The sequence below is a fragment of the Danio rerio genome, chromosome 17 (assembly GCF_049306965.1).
Source record: "Danio rerio strain Tuebingen ecotype United States chromosome 17, GRCz12tu, whole genome shotgun sequence".
Taxonomy (NCBI): Eukaryota; Metazoa; Chordata; class Actinopteri; order Cypriniformes; family Danionidae; genus Danio; species Danio rerio.
Window position 1 is genome coordinate 25,747,489 of NC_133192.1, and position 24,245 is coordinate 25,771,733.

The 24,245-nt window shown below is 34.9% G+C and overlaps 2 protein-coding genes across 15 annotated transcripts in view; one reads left to right on the plus strand and one right to left on the minus strand.

The window, feature by feature from the left end:
* Window positions 1–24,245, minus strand: part of wdpcp (WD repeat containing planar cell polarity effector) — a 131,330-nt gene that overhangs the window by 76,327 nt on the left and 30,758 nt on the right. For 3 of the 11 annotated variants that reach the window (XM_005158535.6, XM_073928537.1, XM_073928539.1), the window contains exon 1: window positions 18,362–18,633. The exons of 5 other annotated variants lie outside the window; for them this stretch is intronic. The gene's annotated coding sequence lies outside the window, so the exon portion shown is untranslated. Of the gene's footprint in view, window positions 1–10,345; window positions 10,495–18,361; window positions 18,634–24,245 lie in introns of those variants that run through there. 3 more of the 11 variants (XM_073928534.1, XM_073928541.1, XM_073928535.1) reach the window with 2 other exon arrangements.
* On the plus strand, window positions 18,661–23,867 carry mdh1ab (malate dehydrogenase 1Ab, NAD (soluble)). 4 transcript variants are annotated; one of them, NM_199969.4, is given in 10 exon segments: window positions 18,694–18,761; window positions 19,080–19,194; window positions 19,755–19,853; window positions 20,061–20,157; window positions 21,732–21,907; window positions 22,010–22,132; window positions 22,246–22,395; window positions 22,602–22,715; window positions 22,929–23,018; window positions 23,193–23,867. In NM_199969.4, coding segments are annotated over 9 exon segments (975 nt in total). In that variant the 5' UTR covers window positions 18,694–18,761; window positions 19,080–19,191; the 3' UTR covers window positions 23,316–23,867.

Below are 24,245 nucleotides of genomic sequence, written 5' to 3' on the forward strand. Positions count from 1 at the left end.
GAGAAAGAAGAGGGCTAAGTAAAGTCAATCATGGCATTTAAAAGATAGTCCAACTGAAAAAAATAAACTTGCAGGAAAATTTTGCTAAACCAGCATGGTTATGAATTGGTCAAGATGCTGATTAGATTCACTATTAGCAAGTGGGACTAAAAACGGTTGCATAGGGCTGGTGGACCACCATGAACCACTAAAAAACAGCTACCATGTTCAAAATCCCAACCTAGCCACCTCAAACTAGCATGAGCTGGATCATTACTGTTTAGGAGCAAATTTGTATGTCTTGCCATTACAATGAAAACAAAGCTAAATATTTAAGAAGCCATGAAGCTACTTGTACAGTCATATTTTACTCCAGAAATAATCAAATAAACCTTTGTTTAATGTTGATTTGAAGAAAACAAAGTTCAAAAGAACAGTACGCATTTGAAATAAAAATGGTAAAGATAGGGTAAAACTGTTTGTATTTAGTGAGCATATCTGATATCATGTATTGAAGCCCTAGGGCATTTATTGATGTATAGACAAGTAATACTTAAAATTAATACAAGTACTTTAAAATCTATTCTGAATGTAACTGGGAGCCAGTGTAAAGACCTGAGGACAGGTGTGATTTGCTTAGATTTTCTGGTTCTGTTCAGAATCCTGGCAGCAGCATTCTGGATGAGCTGCAACTATCTGACTCTCTTTTTGAGATGGCCTGTGAGGAGTTCAATACAGTAATTTACCCTACTGGTCATAAAAGCATGACCAAGTTTCTTTAAAAGTCCTCAATGCATCTAATTCTTGCAATTTTCAATTCTCAAAATCGACATGAACCTTGCTGTCTATGGAGCATGAGAGAGCCCTCAGATTTCACCAAAAATATCTTAATTTGTGCTCTAAAGACAAACAAAGATCTCAGAGGTTTGGAACAACATGAGAATGTTCATTCATTCATTTTCTTGTCGGCTTAGTCCCTTTATAAATCCGGGGTCACCACAGCGGAATGAACCGCCAACTTATCCAGCAAGTTTTTACGCAGCGGATGCCCGTCCAGCCGCAACCCATCTCTGGGAAACACATGAGAATGTCATTAACATATTTTTATGTTTGGGTAAACTAACACTTTCAGACCAAGGATCAAGATCTTCGGTTAGAATAAGTGCATTTAAACTGAAATATTCATCTACATGTACATATGAAATATGAATACCTCTTTCTTGACCAGCACTTGTTTTTCCAAAATCTGCTTTAGCTTTTTACAGAAATGCTTAAATGTAAAGTACTGCATAAAAGGAAAGAATCAGCTGTCTTTTCAAGCAGGTATATTTTAGACATTTCCATGAACAGAGCTCAGTTCAAAAGGCAACACAAGCAGAAAACCCATATCCAAGCAAAGAAAAGAACTGAATTGGTCTATATATTCTCATCTGTCTGCTTTCAGCAGCGGCAATACCACAGCTTCATACAATTTAAACTGTATCATATCAGTCCACTCATCTATTTCTTTCTTCCACTTTCTCAGGTCCTCATATAGAGAGAGACAAGTCAAGTGTGACAGACAATATGTGGCTACACCACGTAACATGAAGGTGCCATTGAAGAGACACAAGGACAGAGTGGCGCCATCACCAACCACACACACACAGCCCGAATGTCTCTGAGAGGCCTCTATTCACATTCAGCAGGCAAATAATAGGCACTGACAGACAAGCAGCTCAAAATGAGGTAAAGCTAATACTATTCATGTGAGAAGACATCTACAGTATGTTTGTGTGTGTAAGTGCGTGTGTAAGAAGTGTCAATCAGAGCCATAAATTAAGTTGGACTGCTTGAGTGACGTGGCCGAGGGGCAGGTCTTTCTGTCTGTCAAACCAGAAGAGAAAGGAATGAACAAGTGTGAAAAACGAGGAGATCCCAACGGGATGAAAAGGAAGAACCTACTCCAATTGTTGTCAGATAGCAGAAGAGCAAGGCCATTGAGAGTTCAGGAGTTGAAAAGTTCAAATGAGGAAAAAAGGGTTTGAGATGAAGAAGATCAGCACAAACATGTTGAGGAGTTGCCAGCACTCACAAACAACAGTTAGTAGCATTAACTAAGACAAGCAAAGGATTTACTAGCCTTTCACCAAGAAAAGGTGGCTTGAAAAGAGGAAGAGACCTGTAAAGAGGGAGGGAGAGAAAGGAAGAGAGAGAAAGCATGTATCAGCAGGTTTGGATAGACAGTTTCTGACACTGTGACATGTTCTTGTACAGCTGACCGAGCAACACATGCATGCGCACACACACACACACACACATACACACAATTCTATTGCCCCCAGTCATCTTATCTACTGCAGGTCATTCTTCCACTCCATTCCTTTCTGGCCCTCGCTATCTTTTTCACTCCCTCTCAGGTTTTATTACATATTTTATAGGTTGCCAAAATCTAAAATGTTTTTAATATATAAGCCGACAGACACAGATCATACTTCTTATACAATTGATTTTAATGTGCAAATGGGATACTGATTATATACAAGTGTTCAATAAATAAGTTTATATACTGTGTTATATTATAAGCATTTGTTTAAAATTATAAAATACAAATTAATTAATATTACCTACAAGATCAGAGAAGAACTGTTTTTGATAGGCAAGGCAAAGCAAGTTTATTTATATAGCACCTTCCATACACAGTGGCAATTCAAAGTGCTTTACATAAACAGGAACAAAAGAGACAAGTAAAAGAAAGAAAAACAAGTAATAAAAGCGTTTTAAAACTGATAAAAAAAAATTGAAAATGTGTTTAAAAACAGGTTATCAATGAATGAAAAAGAAAAGAAAGACATAATCGTATAACCTGTCGGACGTAGCAAAGTGCAGGCACAACTAGACAGATGTGTTTTGAGTCTTGATTTGAACGTGTCTAATGTTGGAGCACATCTGATCATTTCTGGAAGCTGATTAGAGCAGTGGGGGCGTAATAGCTGAAGGCCGATTCACCCTGCTTTGACTGAACTCCTGGAGATTCTAATTTACTTGATCCTACTGATCTGAGTGATCTGTTAGGTTTGTTTTCAGTGAACATATCTGTAATGTATTGAGCTCCTAGGCCATTTGGTGATTTATAGACAAGTAATAATACTTTAACTTGTAACTGGGAGCCAGTGTAAAGACCTGGGGACAGGTGTGATGTGCTCTGATTTTCTAGTTCTCGTCGCAACTGTCTGACTGTCTTTTGGGAAGGCCAGTGAGGAGTCCATTACAGTGATCCACCCTGCTGCTGATAAAAGCAAGAACAAGTTTCCCTAAGTCCTCACTGGAAACAAAGCATCTAATTCTTGCAATGTTTTGAGATGATAGTATGCTGATTTAGTTACTGCTTTGACATGACTACTGAAATCAATGAACCACAGTGTTATTTACTTCAGTCCTGAATAAATCAGCTGAACAAACAAATGACTTAAAAATACATAATATATATAAAAAAATTATATGAATTTACAGACACCTATTGGTAGTACTAATTTATTGTTTAATTCGTTCATTTAAAAACTGTTTAACAGTCATTGTCCCACAGAAGGAATGTTTTCTGATATATGTTTTTCAACATATATCTTTTTAGCCTATGTATCTAAACTTATATTGACCAAATATATAGTGCACTTCATTTTCAAGTTTGAATCCAAAAAATTGGGTATATTAGGGGTTAATGTTTCCACATAAATAAAATATATATATACATTTGTTTTGGAAAAATCATACAATAACAAGAAATTTATTATCACTATATGCGTTTATATTTCAACTGCACAAACTTTACGATTTCAGTTATGACATTCTAAAATTGAATCCCCAGGCTGGCTGTCTTACTAAACGCTTAGATAAAGACAGCTTTGAGTGAGCTTTGATTTGAATTCTTCCATCCCGTCAGGCAGAGTGTAATGGGATTCTTGTTAGCATAGCCGTAAACATGGGTGGTAATAACCTGAGACTAAAACACTCACGAGGAGGTCTAAGTACATCTGTAAACGTCATTAAAGCAAAATGATCAGGAGAAAGAGGGCAACCGAAAGAACAGAAGAGAGGAGAAAAAAGGAGCGATGCCTTTTAAGCAGGTGTTTACCCAAAGACTTTGAGCAGAAAGCCAAACAGTGGGGGCGCGAGGCTGGGTCACACTTCTCAGAGCCCAGGAATTTCTTGTCATTTAAGAAATGGCGGGGATCTTTTTTTTTTCTTGCCTGTATATTTTTTTCTGTGACTTTCAAACACATGCTAGAGTTTGTTTGCGAAATAAACTCTGGTGACCAAAGGTGAGCAAACAACAACATCAACAAAGGCTGAAACCGCAAGGAGCTGCTAAACGACGGGAGAGAGCCTCTAGGAGTCTGTCTATCAGTGTCCAGTGTGGTTGTTGGTGAGACAGGTGCGAGCGAGACAGGTGTCAGTGTGTCCGTGTCTTTGTTTTTGTTGTTGGATTTACTTTCTTTAATGTCCCTGCCAGCGTTCATCCCCTGACGGTTTGCAGTTTGGCCCTTTGACAAGGATGCGTGGAAGGCGAAGACCTGGGTACGTTGCGAGCCGCTGAAAGGTCAGGAGAATGTTCCAGACTTCACAGCAGCTCATTACGGATAGTCTGCAGGATGCTGTCACAAAAAAATGACAAGCTGTCAGTCCAGAAAGGCAAACGTTGACATGGTGGCCGCTACACAGCACATGCCTGCCCTTCCTCTTGCCCGCATTCCATTGCTCCCTTCTTTTCTTCAGGGTGACATCCAGAGTGATCGACCTCATTTAGACCTTTCAGTGTTATTTCTGCATTAGACCACACAGAAGATTGAAAAAAGAAAAAAAATATTTTTTTCTAACACAAAAAAACTATTTTAAAAGCTGATAGTTAACTGATTGGAAAAAAATGTAGATCCCCTATTGGCATCAGATTGTGATTTCAAGAATCAAAATTAGATCAGATTGTGAGGTGCCTAAAGTTTGCCAGTTGTTTCAAAATATATACTACATGGTAAATAAAATGTTGGGTTCCACACAATCGATTTGTGTAGGGACAACATAAAGGAATTGAGTTCAATTATTAGTTTTTACAAAGTGAACTGAACTTGAAACAATTAAGTTGTTGCAAAAAAACTCAAAAATTGGATCACCAATTTTGGATCGCCCCTATCCAACCTCGTGACCTCTTCAGGAAGCTTTGCAAATTTCCTGCACATTCATACCGGCTCTGTGATCCCCAAAATTTAGATAAAATACCCGGAAATCATGGCAATGAAAGTGAAGGAGCAAGAGAACAGATCGCGAGAGGCACAGTGATGTTTTAAACATTACATGTGTTGTGTTGCAGTAAAGAACCCTCTGTCTCATCTGCTGTCAATAGATATGGATTAGCAAAACATTTGAACAGTCTTGCATGTAGGCTTTATAAAAACTGAAAGTTCACTAAAAGATGGCTGGAATTATTAGATGAATATTTGTATTTCATAAACAGTTAAATATATTCTTATAATAACTTATTGTAACATACTTTTTGCAAAAAACGTAGTTTATGGGCCTGTTTACTCTTAGTAAAGAAGTGGATTTATAGGTTTGCATTTTAACTTCTGATGCATTAAATATGTGCTCCAAACTTTTTATTGATTGAGACATGTTGAATTCTTCTTTCATCATTTGCAATTTTCAATTTCATTGTTTGTCATTTTTCTTATTAGTTTTTATATCTGTGTTATAATATTTTCTGTAAAGTTGCTTCTGGCCATGACATATCCACTCTAAATGGTTAAAAGAGATGTGTTTAAGGTAATATATGCAGCATCCTTAGTTAATTCCCTTAGGTAAGGCGACATCCCCACTTAAGTATCATACTTAGAGGGAAAACGTGCTTTATGCATTATTAAGCTTGAAGCATAGGATTCATTACTCAGTATCGGCCAATCACCAAGACAAAGAATCGGTACTTGAAATTGGCTGCAAAAATGCTGATTGGAGCATCCAATATATTATACAATACTATACAATATCTTTATCATATAATTTAAATATGATTTATCTGTCTTTTGAAATACATAAAAAATACGCACAGAGGATTCTCTTAAAAATGTATTTAATGACTAAGCTAAAATAAAGTTCTATATAATTAAAAATATCAATTTTCAGGGAACAACAAAAATAATTGTTAGAGCTAATGTTGCTGTGTCACGCTAGATGAGACGTTTAAAAAAAAAATCCCCTAAAACTAAGTAGAACTACTTTGATTAGTACCAATGCAAATCATTCACACAGCCAGACTATGCTGGCACTCGAAATATGACTTGTAATGAAATGTTATCTTTTTCTCCAGGTGTTTTTTGGCAGTCCGGATAAGAGTCTTGCCCTATATCTGACCCCTAAACCCATCACCGCTGACAGAGACGACACACAAAGTTATTTTCAATTTTAAATAAAGGTCAACTTTTCCAGTATGACCTTTGACCTTCGAATTTCAGCATCATGACGCGAGTCTGTAAGCGAGTGAAAATGAACAGAGAAAGCAGGAGGGACTGGGAATGCAGAATTCTCAAACACATCAAGAAGCTCCATCAAAAAGCAACCGCAGTGATCAGCCAAGCGTGTGCAAAAAAACACACACCCACCCAAGTGCCTCTCTACAAACACAATGGCGTCGATTCTAATAGGATGCTCACTCAGTGTTAAACACAGCAAACACACTCCCTGCTATTCTATCCATGGCTGCTGCATGTTGAATTTGACTGATGATAGTCAACACATACACTTGTTTCCCCTCTGCCTCTTTATTTGGGGAAATCCTCAAACGCAGGCAGCTGGCCCCAGGTCAGTGGACACAATGGTAGAGAAGTGCATTGCTGTGTCAAGTCCTGTCTTGTCAGATCCTATATCAGCTTTCCCAGGCAGGGGCCCGCGGGGCTGGTACCAAAGCTCTGAGAGCATTCAGCAGCAGTTAAAGTATTAAAATGGTTGCGAGAGAGCTCCTATTTCAGACATCACCCTCTTCTGATGAACTAAATGAGGAGGTCTTTACAAATCAATGGTGTGACTAAGAGCCAGAGCGAGTGACGTAGGCTGAGTTTTATTTGAGAATGAGTCAAGCCTAAAGTGCTTTTTCTGAGACCAGTGTGTTCAAAGAACAGCGTATATTAAGTATAATTAAGTTTCATAGAAGTTTGAAATGCAGAGCTCAGCATAAATGAGTACACCCCCTTTTCAAAATGAATATTTTTATCTATTTCCCAGTAAATTTTGGCAATAATTTTAGGTGGATTTAAACAACACATTTATTAAATCCTTTAAAATAAGTGTAGTAAAGTAACATCTTTAGTAATAGAAAGATAATATGTTTAAAATTAAACATTGCAAAATAATACTTACAAACTACAAAACTTAAACTAAATCGTATGTGTATTATCTTTCTCTTGATTTGTCCTGTTTATTTAAATTTAATTTCACATTTCCTCAATATATTAATTTAAGTACACACTTTTGGACTGTGATCTAAAGGTTTTTTTGTGTTTTTTTTTTGTTGTTGTTGTTAGATTTTGGCTTTGGTACTGACTAATCTATTGTATAAGAACAAATATATTATTGTAAAAAAATATTAATTAAAAATAGAGATCTGTGAGGGGTGTATTTATTTATGCTGAGCACTGTATATCTTGTTTGTCTGTTAAAATCCTTAAAATTAGGCCGATTTTATACAAGTAAACTAAGGGTTTAATGAACCACATTTAATACATACGTGATCCGTTTAAGTTTAACAATTATCTTAGCACAAAAACCTAATTGATTTTAAACCAATCACATGTAAGTAGACTGTTCTTGTGAAGATTAAACTTTTTACTGGCACTGTTGTTACATTTTTTTTTCTCATGCAGTTTTCTTCTGATTCTTCTTGGGCATTTTTGGTCAAAATATTTGTCTTGGTAATTATCCTTGTAAACACAGTCCTCACAAACTCCTAGCCGAGGAACAAATGTGTATCAGTATATTGGGTCTGTGTATCACTCATTGCACAACTGAGAAAATTAGGTTTTGTGAGGTTAACACTGTGGTCACACTAGAGTTTGAACTTTAGTTGCACGATGTTGGAAAAATCTGACATTGCAATATTTTATATTTCGGCGATGTATATTGTGATGCAAATACAATTTCACCAGATGAATTTAACAGCTTTATTGGGAAAAATTCTTAATATTAGATTTACTGGGGTGATTTTGTAGGGTATATATAATATTTAGAATCTCAAATAACACACTTTTGAAGCATAGATAAATACAATAAAGCAAAGATAAGTGAATTATCATTTTCTAGAAACTCTAACAGTTTTGAGGTACAGATGTTGAATAATTCACACTGCATAGTCTCATAATATTTATGAAACTTACAAACATTATAACTACCTCTTTAAAAATGCATGAAGTAGATACATTTTTACTCTTTTTATTATTAAACTCTTTATTGGTCATAATGAACTGTATAACCAACTATAATCCTAACTCACATTGCATGTTCTGTGATGTGACTATTGTAGATGCTTACATTGCGATACAGATGATTAATTGATATATTGTGCAGCCCTAGTTTGAGCATGTAAAATTCAGTTAGATGATACAGAAAAAAAAAAAGATAATGCAAAACACTGATGACGAGCAATTGCTCCATATTTTAACATTTCTGTACAGATGTCATATTTGATTCTTCTATTTGCACTCATGTGAAGCGAATTCGCAGGTCAGAGTTTATTGTGCTTGTCTGCTTGAACTTTGAAATGCAGCAACATGCAAACTTATCGCTCACATTTTAATGCATATGAAGGTGTACTGTATAAGGTGAAAAAAGTGCAGTGTGAGTACACTTTAATAAGGGTAAATTATCAACCATTTTAATGTGGTCATGTCATCGGCCCATGAACATTCCCTGTGTAACAACAGACAATTCAATCATAACTTAATGTTAAAACAGCTATCATAGCATTATTTATCAACCTGTGGCTCTTTCTGGATGAAATGTTAAACAGGAAATATGTTGGGAGTATTTTTTGTTTACATCCTTTTATAGTAGGACTGAATATATGTAGAAAAATGAAACATTTAAAAACTACCTAAAAAACACTGTATAATATTTTTTGATCTATTGTATTAATATGTTTTATTGCTAGTATATTTATTCCTAACTGCACAATATTTTCAATAAAAATGCTTGTATTTGCCTTTTTGTGACTCAAAATCCAACTTTATTCAAACTGTAAACCGGAGTTGATTTTTATCCACAAAAGTATTACGCATAGTTACTTACGAAATCTTTGTTGCTCATTTAGTATATATTTTCTGACTAAAACATGGTAAAAATAATAATGTGAAATATTATTTAAATAAAACTGATCAATTTAAAAGTTAAAAAGAACAGCATTTACTTGAAAAAAGTAACAACATTAATGTCACATTTGATTTATTTTAGGAAATATATAAACATGAATTGCTTTAAAAGTTTTGAATAGTAGTATAATAATAAGTAATAATTTCTGGACACGTTAGATACATGAATAAAAGTGGTTCTAAAAATAGCTATTCCATCATATTAATCGTCTTGTGGATAGCAAGTGAAAAAGTCATGTCATGTAAAAATCGTCAAGCATTATTTTTATATTTCATGGTCTGGTTAAAGAGTTTCCACAAAGGCAAACAGACTATTGTGTTGTAGCTTAAACCTATCAACTCCCATACAGTCAGCCATTGTCTATGTAAACACATAAAGCCCTATATAAATACAAAAGAGCCATTTAAGCAACACATTTCAACACTGCAAATTCAGTATTAGACTATGATGACTGCTGTCTATTTTTTAGCACTGAAAGAAGGGGAATGAAACACAAGCACACAAAGATTACTGAAAGTGTCAAAACTATTTGTACTTAACTCTCATAAGCTTTTTTGTCTGACAAATGACACTGAACTCACCCTAAACCACACACACACACACACACCTGCGTATACACGAGCAAGCATTTTTGTAGGACCTAAACGCCCCGTCACTCCAGACAGAAGGCTGTGGTTGGCATGAAAGCGCTATCCCAGCTAACATCTGTACGGTAACTTAGGGCACAACAACTACAGGCCTAATCCCCACGCAGACACAAATAAAAAACAAAGCTGAAAGTCAGGAGCCGGTCCAGGACACTCACTGTCTCTCTGTGTCTCCATTTCTCAGCATTGTGCAAGAGAGTGTGAAGGCCAGGAGTGCCCGTCCAGTTTAAGGGATTTGAATTAAAGCAACATGTTTTGATTGCTGGACGGCTACAATCAAACACAAAGGGTGAGTTGAACAGCACCAGCTTCTGATCCCCAAGGCAATGACTCACTTCTTTAGATGAGTGCAGGGGATGTGTAGGACTCTGAGAAGAGCACTGTTGAAGCAAACAACAAAACAATGGAGAAAAAAAGACAGGAGCCAGACACCAAACACAGCACAACGTTGAAGCAAGTTTTGTGTGGCTCATTGGCGACCTCCACTGTCATGTAGAGGGAACTACTATTAACAACATTTATTCCTGGTGTGCCCAAACTTTTTCTTATAAAGGTCCATAAAGCAAACTTGATTGAGTGGTGTGAGCCAAATATATACCAAACCGTATATATTCAAATTTGCCATGGGTAATTTTCTAATTTATTCTCTAATATTTATAAATAACTACAAAATATGCTTTAAATCATATTGACTAATGCAGTATATCATTTTTTTACATTTTAGAATAGTCATTACAGTAAAATATACACAATCTTATTTATAAAAAAGTTAAATTCTGAATACACATGTCAAGTTTACTTTGATTTGCTCGCAGATGTCTTGTGCAGTTTGCTAACAGTATTTACATTTTAAAAGTCATTTACAAAGATAAATTTACAGTATTTAATTAAATCATTTATTGTCTGTTGTTTTATTGTAGCTCAGCAATAAAACAAAGAAACAACAGGTTATGTTAAATCCGAAATGACAATCACTGTCAAAGGCACTCGCCCCAACCACCTCCCCATCCTTCTCCCTCTCTTTTCAAATGGGATGGGGGGCCAAATCAAAGGATACCATGAGCCAACTTTAGCCCGCAAAAAAACACAAAAAATACACAAGTATTTTTAAGTACACAAAAAATATGTAATAATAGAAAGACTAGAATATGTCCCCTAAATCAAATTCTATAAACCTTTTATTTCACAGACTCTATATATCTACAAAAATATAGTTTTATTTCACAGTGAAGAGCAGAATGTTAATGTTATTATTAACAAACAACAAAAATCTGGTGGCATGAAAAATAACATTTTAATACATTTTAATTTTAGTAGTTATGTGAAAAAGTTTTAATAGTTGTAAAAAATATATAAACATTACAGTTGTTTCAATATAATATATGTAATAAATAAAATTGGCTTAATTATTTTACAGCCTATAAAGAGATAATAAAGTTTATTTTCAAATGTATATGTAAATTTTATATAAAAATGATTTTAAAATATTTTTTACAGCCTATAAATAGAATTAAAACTCAATTCTAAAAGTCTACAGCTTAAATTAAAATATATTTATAATAATAAGAATGTTTTCCAGTGATGGGTTGCAGCTGGAAGGGCATCCGCTGCGTAAAACCTGTGCTGGACAAGTTGGCGGTTCATTGCGTTGTTGCGACCCCTAATGAATAAAGGGACTAAGCCGAAAAGAAAATGAATGAAAGAATAATAGCAAATGTAAACTATAAAGTATAGTCTATTAGTTTTTATTTTTATCCAATCAGTCAACATTTTAATGTGTATGTGATAAACGTGTTATTAGATTCTGCAAATGCTTTTTCTAATATTTAAATGTATTTCTTTATAAATTCGTCTTTATTTGTTCATTTTAAATTTGTTTGTGTGTGACATTATTCTTTACAAATATAAATATTGCATGCAGCATGGTCAAAAACACTGCATGTGAAAAAATGACGACGCATTTTGTGAATAATAACGCAAGACGAACACTTCATGACAACCATATTCAGATTAACAATTAAAATTTATTTTGGAAATTAAACATCCCTATTATCTCTACTTTACTATTATTTAGTAAATAACAAAGCAATGCATTCTATATATGTATATTCACACACTAAAAATATACAATATATCAAAATATTTGTCAATATTTAATTTATATTTTGCCTCTTTTTATTTCAGATTATTGTTATGCAAAAAATAATCATACCCTTATGCTAACTAAAAGGGACATTATTCAGTCTGTCAAATTAAGTTGACACCAATATCTCAGCGCTTTGATTTTAAAACGGATTTCATGGTGTGTTTACCAGACACAGAAGAGGAAAGACAGTTTGATTGACAGCTGGAGGGCGGGACTGCTCTTTAAGCAGGTGAAGTGTGTGCTTTCACTTTGATCTAAGTGTGTGTGTGTGTGTGTGTGTGTGTGTGTGTGTGTGTGTGTGTGTGTGTGTGTGTGTGTGTGTGTGTCTGCCAGGCATGGGAAAGTTTGAGGCTGACAGAGTGTGTAGTTGACAGGCATTGGGGAAGTCTAGGGGTTGAAAAAGCATTCTTGAGTAAATACTCCTGAGGGCTTTGTTGTTTGAAGCTAAATCAAAGAGCACTTAGAATGATCACGAGCCAGGAGAAGCCAGCTGTACATTTGTGAAACAATGTGACAACTTGAAATGCGCCTGTCTGTAAAACCCCTGAAGGAGGAGAAACTAAATAACACTCACTCAATTACTTCCAGGCAGGTTTCAAGGGGCTAGAGCTAAAATGTAGCTCCTTCAAAACCCCAAACAAGCATGGGTTAAAATTGAGCACAATTGAAATTAAACCACTCGTGGAAAATAAATGTTCAACTTCCTTTGTTACAGTAAATAATAAACTTGTTTATTAGTTGATAACATGTATAGTCGATGCTGGAATTACGCTGTAAAACTGGTGCTGCACTGACATCTATTGGTCAGACTGCGATACTGGAGTTCAAACTTAGGCCACTAGCAAAATAATGCAAGTTGAACATGCCATGAACTAAGCTCATGAGAATGCAAGTAAACATCTAAAGGATGGACATGACGTTTCTCACGTAACTTGATTGAGATTATGAAGAAGGCTTTTGCAAACAGACAATGAAAGAGAGATAATAGTTGTCTGGATCTGTTACCAGATCACCAACAGATATATCAAGCGCTTTCGAATAAAGCACATCATTGTGATATAAAACAGATTTATAAGCGCATAAATAAGGGTATGTGAATCTTAATCCAATCAACATGGATTATAAAACACTCATGTATAGGCCTACATAAAACTTGGCACGGTTATAATGCCAGAGTGCCAATGCTGTCATGGGTGAATAACAGTGGATTCAGATTTAAAAAATAAATAAATCAGGATCTATGAAACAGTAATACCACACACACGTACACACATGATACACTTCGATATAAACCATGCCCTTGCTATAAACAGCTAAATGGGGTAAAAAGGTTACTGAAAATGAAAAGATGCCAAAACGATGCTCATGTACACTATTGTTCAAATGTGTGGGATCCGTAAGATGTTACACTCATTTAGGCTCATCAAAATATATAGTAAATACAGATATATTATTGACATTTAAAATGGTAGGACTGTACAATTTGGAGAAAAACATCTAATCGCGATTTATCTGATCAAAGTTGCAGTTTGCGATTTAAAATGTCATTTACTATAATTTCAAGAAAGAGCTAGATTTCATGTGGTGGTTTTAATAGCACCAAAGAATAACCAAGCAAAATCACAAATTATGCTATGCTAATGTTTATTTAAAACCTCTTGAAGATGGTTTTTCCCACTAATGTTGTCAGTTGTCATGACAAATTAAGAAAAAAATACAGCATTTTAAATTCAATTAAGTTTATGTATATATAAAATCTTATATATAAAGATTTATAAAAAACTTTTACATTTTAGACCATGTTATATTTTACACGTTGTTCAGGATAATGTGCTTAAGAACTGTTAAAACTTTTAAAAACTATATGCTGGCTACCATATTTAAGAGCGCATCAAAACAATCACAGCTTTTGCGATTTGAAAACGCCACCTTTTTAATCACAATTTCGCTTTAAGAATGATTCATTGTGCCGGCCCATAAACCAGCTTTTTTCATTTTCAAGAAATATAGTTTCAAAAAGAGCATCACTGTGGCATAGTGGGTAGCATGATCGCCTCACAGTAAGAAGGTCAGTGGTTCGAGCCTCAGCTGAGTCAGTTGGCATTTCTGTGTGGAATTTGCATGTTCTCCCTGCGTTGGTGTTGGTCTCCACCGGGTGCACCGGTTTCCCCCACAAGTCCAAAAACATGCGCTATAGTTGAATTAGGTAGGCTAAATTGAAGCCAAAAAGAAAATAAATGAATGAATAAAAGAATGAATATTTTTAAAAACTCTAAGCGCATTTATTAGCATTGTAACTCCAGCTATAGGTCTCAATCTTATACTGATTTGTTGTTCCAAAAAAGTATGTATATTTTTGTGGAATCTGTGACTCTACTTTCAACTTTCTTTCTTGAAAGTTCAAATGTGTTTTCTTTTTTTTTTTTTTAAGATTAACAATTTAACACTTCCTTGTTGAACAAGTGTTCATTTCACAGTGAAAAAAAAGCCTCAAATTTGAACAGTAGTGTAATTTATAATGTCATAATCTTCAGTTAATTTCTTAAACTAGTATGAAAAGCAAATAGTAAAATACATCTCTTCTAAAGGTAAAAAGTGAAAAAGTACACAGATTCTGATATTCCCGGATCGGTTTCAGACCTCATTTACAAGTGCAAATAAATCTTATGTAAATCAGATGTGCATTTGGGTCTGCAATGTAAGAACATGGATCAAATTTTCCTGTCAATTTAAGTCATGCGACACTGAAAAAAAAAAAAAAAAACGCATGACACCAACCGAGAAAAATGTTATTGCACTATAAAATAACTGTTCGAAGCTTCATTACTCCAGTCTTTAGTCACTTGATCCTTCAGAAAATTATTATTATTATTATTAATGGACATAGTAATAAAAGCAATAATGTCTGGAGTAATCTTTTCATTTGAAACCACATTTTTACCACATTTACATTTTTTACAGAATAATTTTCTTTAAGACGAAAAAAAAAAACATTGAAAAAAAAAATGGCCTCAAACATTTGACCGTTAATGTACTGTATATGTAGTTTAATCATTAAAAACTGAAGGGTTAACAAATTTAAAATAGGTATCAAGAACTGCAGTTGTTAATGTGTCTAAACGATGTCAAAAACTCTCAATTTTCACTCTCTCACAAAAACTAGTGTATTTTTCTATGTTCACCTTTTTCCCAGTTTACTTAGGAAACTGAAATGATGACATGTCCCACAGCGCATCTCTTTATTCAGAGGCACAGTTTGATGAGGTCAAAGAGTGTAGACGTTCTCAGATATCCGGTATTGTTTAAATTTTTCTGCTCTGCATAGACCGTGAATATCCTGCTCATGTCACCAGGTACAGCGCAAGCATGAGACACAATAACAAACATTCCCATTGACAGGACTTAAACAATGCAGGTCCACAAATCTGTAAAAACAGTGCATTTAAAAAAAAAAAAAAACGGCAGCTAAAGTCGCCAGAGCGTGAGTTGATAGAGGTGCACTGAATCAGGGACAGCGTCTGAAACATGACAGCTGAGATCTGATTTTAATCCATGAAGAAAAGCCTATAATCAGTCAAATGATTCATCTGAGCTGGGTCAATAACAACAGTGGTTGAGAAGTGCACATAAAAAAACATGTAACCAATGCTTGACTAATAATTAGTGAAACTGATCTAATTCAAACACATTTTGGGCAAAACAAAACAAAAAAAAAAAAAAAAAAAAACCCACAGTCAATTAATCAGACTAAATGTTGATTCATTTCGCATTAATTACTTAATTTGAATTTATTTAATAGTTTTACATGGAGAGAATTGACTAGTGTCTAACAGATATGAGGTTGAAATGAGGGCCTGTTGAAGCAGGTCTGGATTATTCTAGAATTTCACTCTTCACCATTTGCAATATGATACTGGGTTATTAAAATATTTCAAAACTGTATTTACCAGTGTGACAGCACTGTGATGGTTAAGACCAAAGGTTATGTGATTTAAAGGTTAAATATGTTTTTCAAAGCTATCAGATGCATAGATAGCTAAATGTTACGTTAGTTTTAGAAATAATAAACAATTAAGATACAAATAAAATACAAGTTTAAATAAACATGTTACCCACTATCAAATATATAAAATAAATAGTATTTAATTGTATTTCCTGGAAATACCACTTTTAGTAAATACATTAAATTGATAGTGAAATTAAATTGTATGTACATGAGATGACACTGAGTTATTAATTATCACCAATAAGCTTCAGAAAAAGGTCTGGAGTTATGCTCAATTTACCATGAATCATTCTTTTGAAATGGTTCACCTAGTAAAATGAAAAAAAAAATCAGAAAGAGCAACACTGATTTATAAGTTATCCAAACCTCCCAATGAGCCAATATGGTGTATATAATCTTTCATTTATTCCAACAAGGACTGAAATGAGGAAACCCTTAATATGCTTTAAAAAATGTGTTTTATATTATATTACATCATATTACTTTATAATTAACAATTACTTTTTAAATTACCATCAGTATTTCAACTTTTATTTTTAACAAACATGATTTACACTTTTAAATTAAAATCAAACTTTATTATAGTATTTTACTAAAGCAATTTCTATTAATATGCATTACAGTATTGTACGGGTGAACCACACTGGACATTTTTTAGAAACACCAGTCTCACTGTACACAATGCAATAGAAAAAGCCTGAGGGACAGAGAGAAAGAAAATACAAGAAAGTCAAGAAGGAAGGCAGGTTCAGACACATATATAAAATAAATTCTATAATTTATATAAAAAAAAAATATATATATATATATAATTTTCCATCCAAAATACAAGTGGGGATAAAAACTCAATCTAACAATCTAACTACAGTTGTTCAAACGAATCAAAAAGCACCTATGAACTGACAGCTCCTCTCCGCTGTGTTATGGAGAAGAGTGTTTGCTGTTGTTCTGTTCTGGGACATCACATGAAGAAGCAACATTATCCTCAGCTCCTTTGTCAGGCGGTTTGTAATGAGCCTGTAATGAGTTCATGTAAAATGCAGAGGGAGATCATCTATCTCACCCTAAGCAGGGGTCCTCACAGCTCTAAACTGACACAGACGCCCTATTTCGCCCTCTCAATAGGAGGTAGTCAAAGACACAAAAATTATAGAAGTGTTTATGATACAGCTGCTCTTGGATGCGTTTTCAAACAGAATCAAGTTGGTATTAATTATATGGCTAATAAACTGTCTAAAAATTCTCCAACAGAAAATAAATATTTTCCATTAAAAAAAAAAAAGAATTGTCAAAATGAAATAAGCCCTTTTAATAGAAGCTACAAAAGCCTACTTTAGATAGTTTAACATTATTGCCAAATTTTTTCACAAAGAGAGAGATAATGCCTTACTGAAAAAACAAACAAAAATGAGTACGATTTATATATAAAACTAAGAAATGAATGATCAGCCAACCCCTAAATCAATCAATCAATCAATCAATCAACGCTGTTTGTTTAACAGGACCATTCATTAATCAAATTTCATCTTTAATGAAGAACTGCAGTTAAATGTCAGGCCAAGGACATTATCTGTTTTTTTACAATTTTTTTTAAGGGTAAAGTTATTTTAACAATATCATACATTAATTACAAGTATATGTTATAATACCTTTTGAAATGAACCATGATTCAATAATAGCAAATGTGATAGTATGTTTTCACCACATTAATCACTGCACCATTTGTATAACAAATGCTTAAATAGTGGTCAGTGAAGCAAAATCATGAAACATTTGTGGTTTTTCTCATTTTTAGTTTTGTTTGTAGGCAAAAACATGAATGACGTTCGTTGTAAATGGTTTATAAAAAGGTACAAATAGCAAAGTCTAAAATACAACTTTTATATGAGACCAACCACTTATCTACTTACTTACTAATGTTTTCCAAGATCTTTTACAGCTACAAAACACAAGCCAGTACAGAATTCAATCAAGCCGACAACAGTGAACCCTGTCTGGACAACGTATGGGGGAGAAGTCGATACAGTAGATTCCGAAACATCTGACTTCTGCATGTTTCCATTTTCGATAACGGAAAAATAATGTTTTACAGATTACAAAATTAAAAGACCACATACATACAGTACATACAGGATTCGCCACTATTAAACACTCCACATAATGCACAGGATGCTTTGACTGTCTCATCAATAGACTTACCGATAAGTTTACAATAATGTGTTGATCCCCTGCTAACGTTACTTGAACTGATGCCGCAGGTGCAGAGTTTTTGTTGTCAGACGACTGCATATAAATATAACTTTAGGAAAAATGCACAAATAAAAAATGTAAATGTAACTAAATTTAACTAAAACATGTTCTCACGATATGTTAAAATATTAGCAGTCGCTAACTTCAGACATGTTCATGATTTCAAGTGTGTCTAAGCAACGGACGCAGCTGTAATCTCCATAGCTTTTACTTTTTCTCCTGCGTTGTTTTCCAAATATTACGGTAAACTCCAATATCTTCCGGGTTGTTCCTTCAGTCAGGATCGGGATTTGTGTGCGTAGACTAAATGCATGAGTTATAAAAATCCCAAGGAACACCACATATTAAGGTTTTTACGGGGAATGTTTTTGATTATTTTTGTGTAATGCTCCGTTAACCAAATTGCACGTTCACATTTTTTAAATAATTAAAAGTAAACCATTAAATCAGTAACTGCTTTATTACGTTTTTAGTTTTAAGTGCAAATAATGTTTCTAACACAATTTAATTAGAAAGAACAGAATTGCAAACTTAAATCGGAGGTCCCCTTGGACTCATGGTAGAGGCATCTGTTAGTTTGTGATTTACTATACTTGCTTATAGGAACTGTAGTTTTTATCTTAACAACATGAACGCCTGTATGATAACTAAAAACTACATTTCCCAGGAGGCACTTGTAACGCAGGTGCAACGGCAACTTGTTGCCTCGTGAGGAAAATAGGGGTGACCTCCGCAATCAGAGTAGTGGGAGAGCAGCTGTCATTCGTAACCAGCAGAAAATGGTAGGAAAATTTCATATTGCAACTAATGTTTTAAAACAATTTCACGTTTTGTTGTTAATACGTTATCATGCTTATGGAAACTGCGAGGTTAACGTCAAAGCTTTGAGTCGAATAATACCAGGAGCTATTTTCTTTATGTTTGTGCTGTTAAATTACAAAGACTTGTATAATGATCATTTAATCACTTATTATAAGACAATAAGAGTCATGCACTTTTGTATTCATGTGGTATTTTATTAAATCGTTCGTAATTTTAAATTGCATTCACAGTCTATTCAGTGTACAAGTCTTAATTATTAATTCAAAATATGATTAATTTGCAACAGATGAGTGAAAGCAGCGGAGAAAGTGAGTTAATTGAAGAACTGAGTAAATGTCTCTCGGTTTAAAAATATCCCACTCAGCACGTCATTCTGAGGTCTGGCAGAGTTTGCCAGGACTATTTATATGTTCTAACACCATGAGCTTCCTGCTCATCTCTACTGGCTGAATGTTGTCATATATAACTCTTTTCTTTGTTCACATTAGTTGTTCATAATTATTTTCCTTTTTTGTTATAGTCTGAGCCTATTAGAGTCTTGGTGACCGGTGCCGCAGGACAGATCGCATACTCTCTGCTGTACGGCATTGCAAAGGGAGATGTCTTCGGTAAAGATCAGGTAGAAGCAGGATTTGGCTTAGGCAATGGCCCGTCACAACCAATTAAACACTGTTGTGTCATTCAGCATGTGGTTTGACTTATTCCAAGAATAAGCTCCATATATGTCTGACAAACACCTGATGAGATTATTTCATGTGTCATTTATTGTTGCATTTATGCAAGGCACACTCTTATGATCAGTTTCTCTCTCTCTCTCTCTCTTTAGCCTCTCGTTTTGCTTCTGCTGGACATCACTCCCATGTTGCCTGTGCTGGAGGGTGTTGTTATGGAGCTGCAGGACTGCGCCCTTCCACTTCTGAGAGGTACACGCATACAGTAGAATGAGTGTTATGAGGCCCTGTGTTTTCTAAGCTTTGTGCGAGTCTTGCGGTTTTTAAGGCTTGTGTTTTCATTGCACAAATGACAAGAGCACAGAGCAGTCTGATTGGTTAGCCATATGATCCCCAGCTGAAAGGGCTGCTAGACTTATTAACGGTGGTCCCTATTAGAGAATGGAATGGGAAGATTGACAGTAACATTAGAGCCTATGTGGGGGAAGGGGGCTACTCTTTCTATAGTGACAAATGGAAAAAAAAATATATATTAGAGCAATTCAGTGCAAATGTCAACCTTGCCATGAAAAAAAAAAGTTTTCACCAAAAAAACGGAAACAGTTTCAGGGTTTTTTTTGTTGTGTGTGTGAACAAGTATTTACAGTACTTTGGAAATACTCAAAAATGTCCCTGTCAATGTTTTCAAACTATTCTATTTGATTTACCAAAGTCACACAAGTGGTAATTTCACATCTATCACATCCATAACGGAGAGATGTCACATGCGTGACAACACTTTTTCTTCATAAATGTGAAAATATTCAATTAAATAAAACCAAAAATTTTTGTTCTATAGAGAGCCAGCTCATATCCTTTTGATTATTATAGTTTCTTTTGGGTTGTGCAGTTTATTTTGCAGAATTTCTACAAAAAATTTTGTATACTCTAAACCTTTCGTCAAATCCATAACGCATGTTTATTGTCCTAATTTAAAGTACAAAACATGTCTACAGATTAATATTTTTCTGATACCTTAACTCTTTGGTTAATTGTTCTGCAAAACATAAACAGATGTTTCAATATAATGTTAAAATATACTTTCTATGCGAATTTATTTTTTTAGTTTTTACTGCAATTGTCACATCCATAACGCTGGAATTGCTCATAAGTATTCAACTCAAAGCACCTTTAGTTAGAGCATAGGACTGAGACTCGATTTGTGCATGGCTGCACAGTTCCAACACTAATCAAACACACCTGATTCAACTAATCAAGGTGTTCAAAACTACTAGAGACTATTAAGCAGGTGTGAGTTGGTGCTTGGAGCTAAATTATGCAGAGCTGCGGCCCTTGAGGAACTGAGTTTAAGACCATTGAGTTGGAGCATCTTTGGCAATTGGTACAGAATCAAGTATTTTAGGGTACAATGTGGGTGTAAAGCTTTTCAGGTTTTTTGCCATTCTTCTCTGTAGATAGTCTCAAGGCCGATCTGCTGTGTGATGGATAAGGTCTGTCAGTAAATGGACATTTTAGGTTTGATGTTAGATTGCGTTCAAGTCCAACTCTGGCTGGGCCACTCAAAAATGGTAATAACCAAAGCTCGGTGGGTCCTGGAGGAACTCTAGTAAGAATCTTGGTTTTTCCAAACTTCTTCCATTTGATGGAGGTCACTTGCTCCTGTGAACCTTAAATGCTACAGAATTGTTTTGTAGTCTTCTCCAGATCTTGTTTAAACGCAGTCCTGTTTCTCAGCTCTGTGGATTCTTACTAGATTGGATTTGCTCTAAAATGTGCATGCATTTCCAGTTGTTGGACTTGTCTAATCTGATGAATTTGTGTTACAGAGGTCATCCCCACGGATAAAGAGGATGTGGCATTCAAAGATTTGGATGCTGCCATCCTGGTGGGCTCAATGCCAAGGAGAGAGGGCATGGAGAGAAAGGATCTACTGAAGGCCAATGTTGCCATCTTCAAATCCCAAGGGGAGGCCCTTGACAAGTATGCAAAGAAAACCGTTAAGGTGAATAACAGCCTCATGATGTATTGCTGTAAATTGCATAGCTAATTGACCAAGCCTGTAAATGTCAATACAATATCTTGACCCTCATGTTTTAATATGCAGGTCCTAGTTGTTGGCAACCCAGCCAACACTAACTGCTTAATTGCGGCTAAATCTGCACCATCCATACCCAAAGAGAATTTCTCTTGTCTAACACGTCTGGATCACAACAGGGCTTCCTCACAGGTAACACAAACTCTGCTGGACAACCCACCATAATGGAGCACAATTCAAAGAGATGGAATGGTTCAATCTATACCCGTTTCACACTCGCTCACACTACACAATATGTCCTCTAGGTGGCATTACGTTGTGGCATTGCACCAAACAATGTGAAGAATGTGATCATCTGGGGAAATCATTCATCTACGCAGTACCCTGACGTCCACCACTGCAAGGTGAATGTGCAAGGGAAGGACGATGCCTGGCTGAAGGGAGAATTCATTTCTGTAAGTGTCTTTGACTTTCTCCTCCTGTAGAGGTCACTGTTGGTCTATTTTCTATGCTACTAAAGTAATTAGGAGGATTATGATTTGAGTAATAAGGCTATTAATTTGCACAGGCAAACATAGTGGTCATGCAAACTGAATGTAACTGATTGGAATGATATTATCAGATTTATAATCTATTGTTCTACATCATTGTTCCTTCTCAGACGGTGCAGCAGCGAGGTGCTGCAGTCATCAAAGCCAGGAAACTCTCCAGTGCCATGTCAGCCGCCAAGGCCATCTGTGACCACATGAGAGACATTTGGACTGGCACTCCTGAGGTCAGCTTTTTAAGGGTCCTTCACACTGGTATAAGCCTATTCTGAGACCATCATTGCCCACTCTCACTCGCACACATTATGGGAGTTAATCATAATGTATAGCATACTAGTAATTTTATACACAATATGTTGATTGCACAATATGAGTCTCTTCTTAATTTAATTTTAAATTAAGCTATACGTTTTTACAAAGGTGTTGTGTTTGTTTTATAGGGTGAGTTCATTTCAATGGGTGTCTATTCCACTGGAAACTCTTATGGAGTACCTGAGGACCTCATTTACTCATTCCCCATTTCAATTAAGGTTTGTTATTAAAATTACCAAAACCTTCTTTTATCTATTCATTACAGTTTTCAACCCTGTGATCTTATTTACTCTGAATCTTGAGGTCAAATGACTTCTCTCATACAAATCATACTCTTTTAAATTAGAGCACAATTTGTTGTCAGTATTGGAACATGTTTCTTTTTTCTTCAGGATAAGAACTGGAAAATTGTTGATGGACTCCCCATTAACGACTTCTCAAAAGCCAAGATGGAGGCAACAGCAGCAGAATTAGTGGAGGAAAGAGACACTGCTCTCTCTTTCCTGGGTGTTTGACGACAAACTCAACCATCTACAACACTGTTAGATACCCAGAAAACTCCAGAAGCACGTTTGTAAAACACTCCAGTAAAACTGTGTTGTCTTCCCCTGAAACTGTTACACAAATTGTAGAACTCTGTGTCTGTGTGTGTACTTAACTTTTTCAGCTGGATATTGACTAATAATGCAGAATTGAAACCTAGTCTTGCATGGACTTTGGGTGTTTCCCTTCCTCTTTTTGGTCTTCCAGCTAAACACATCTTTTACAGAAGAAAGCAAGATATTTATTTATTTAATTATTTATAGACTGTCCTGTTCAGTTCAAAGCTGCATAAAGGAGGATCAAAGCCTGGAAAGGGCTTAAGTGGACATCAGCAATCAGAGTACATTAGGTCTTTCTGTGTCATTGTCCAGACTGAAGTTTCAGCTGTTACATGTATGACAAAAGTTTGTCAGAAACTGTCAAGTAACATTTCATGAGTTAATTTAAGAGCTTTGGTTAATGTAATATGATTTTATGTAGAATCCAGCAATAAAACAAACATTAAAATACATTCTTGAATGTAATACTACTGTTTTATTTGTTAAAAAAAAGGAAAGAAAAAAAAAAATATATATATATATATATATATATATATATATATAGTTTACAATGTCTAGAACAATGTCTAAAACTTACAAATCACTAGTCAGTGCAATTTCATACATATTGTTCAGATTAAGAATATTTTTTTCACCTATATTTTTTTCAAGATAATATTTTTCCAAAAATAAGGAATATTGAACGTGTTTTGTGTAGCATAACATGAGGTGTATGAAAGGATGTCTGGATGTTTTATCCTGCAAGGTCACTTTTTTTTTCTTCTTTTTGCAGACGTGGCTTGCCTTCTATGTTGCCAAATCACAGTAGAAAAACATTTCTTTTAAATAATTACAGTTTTATAA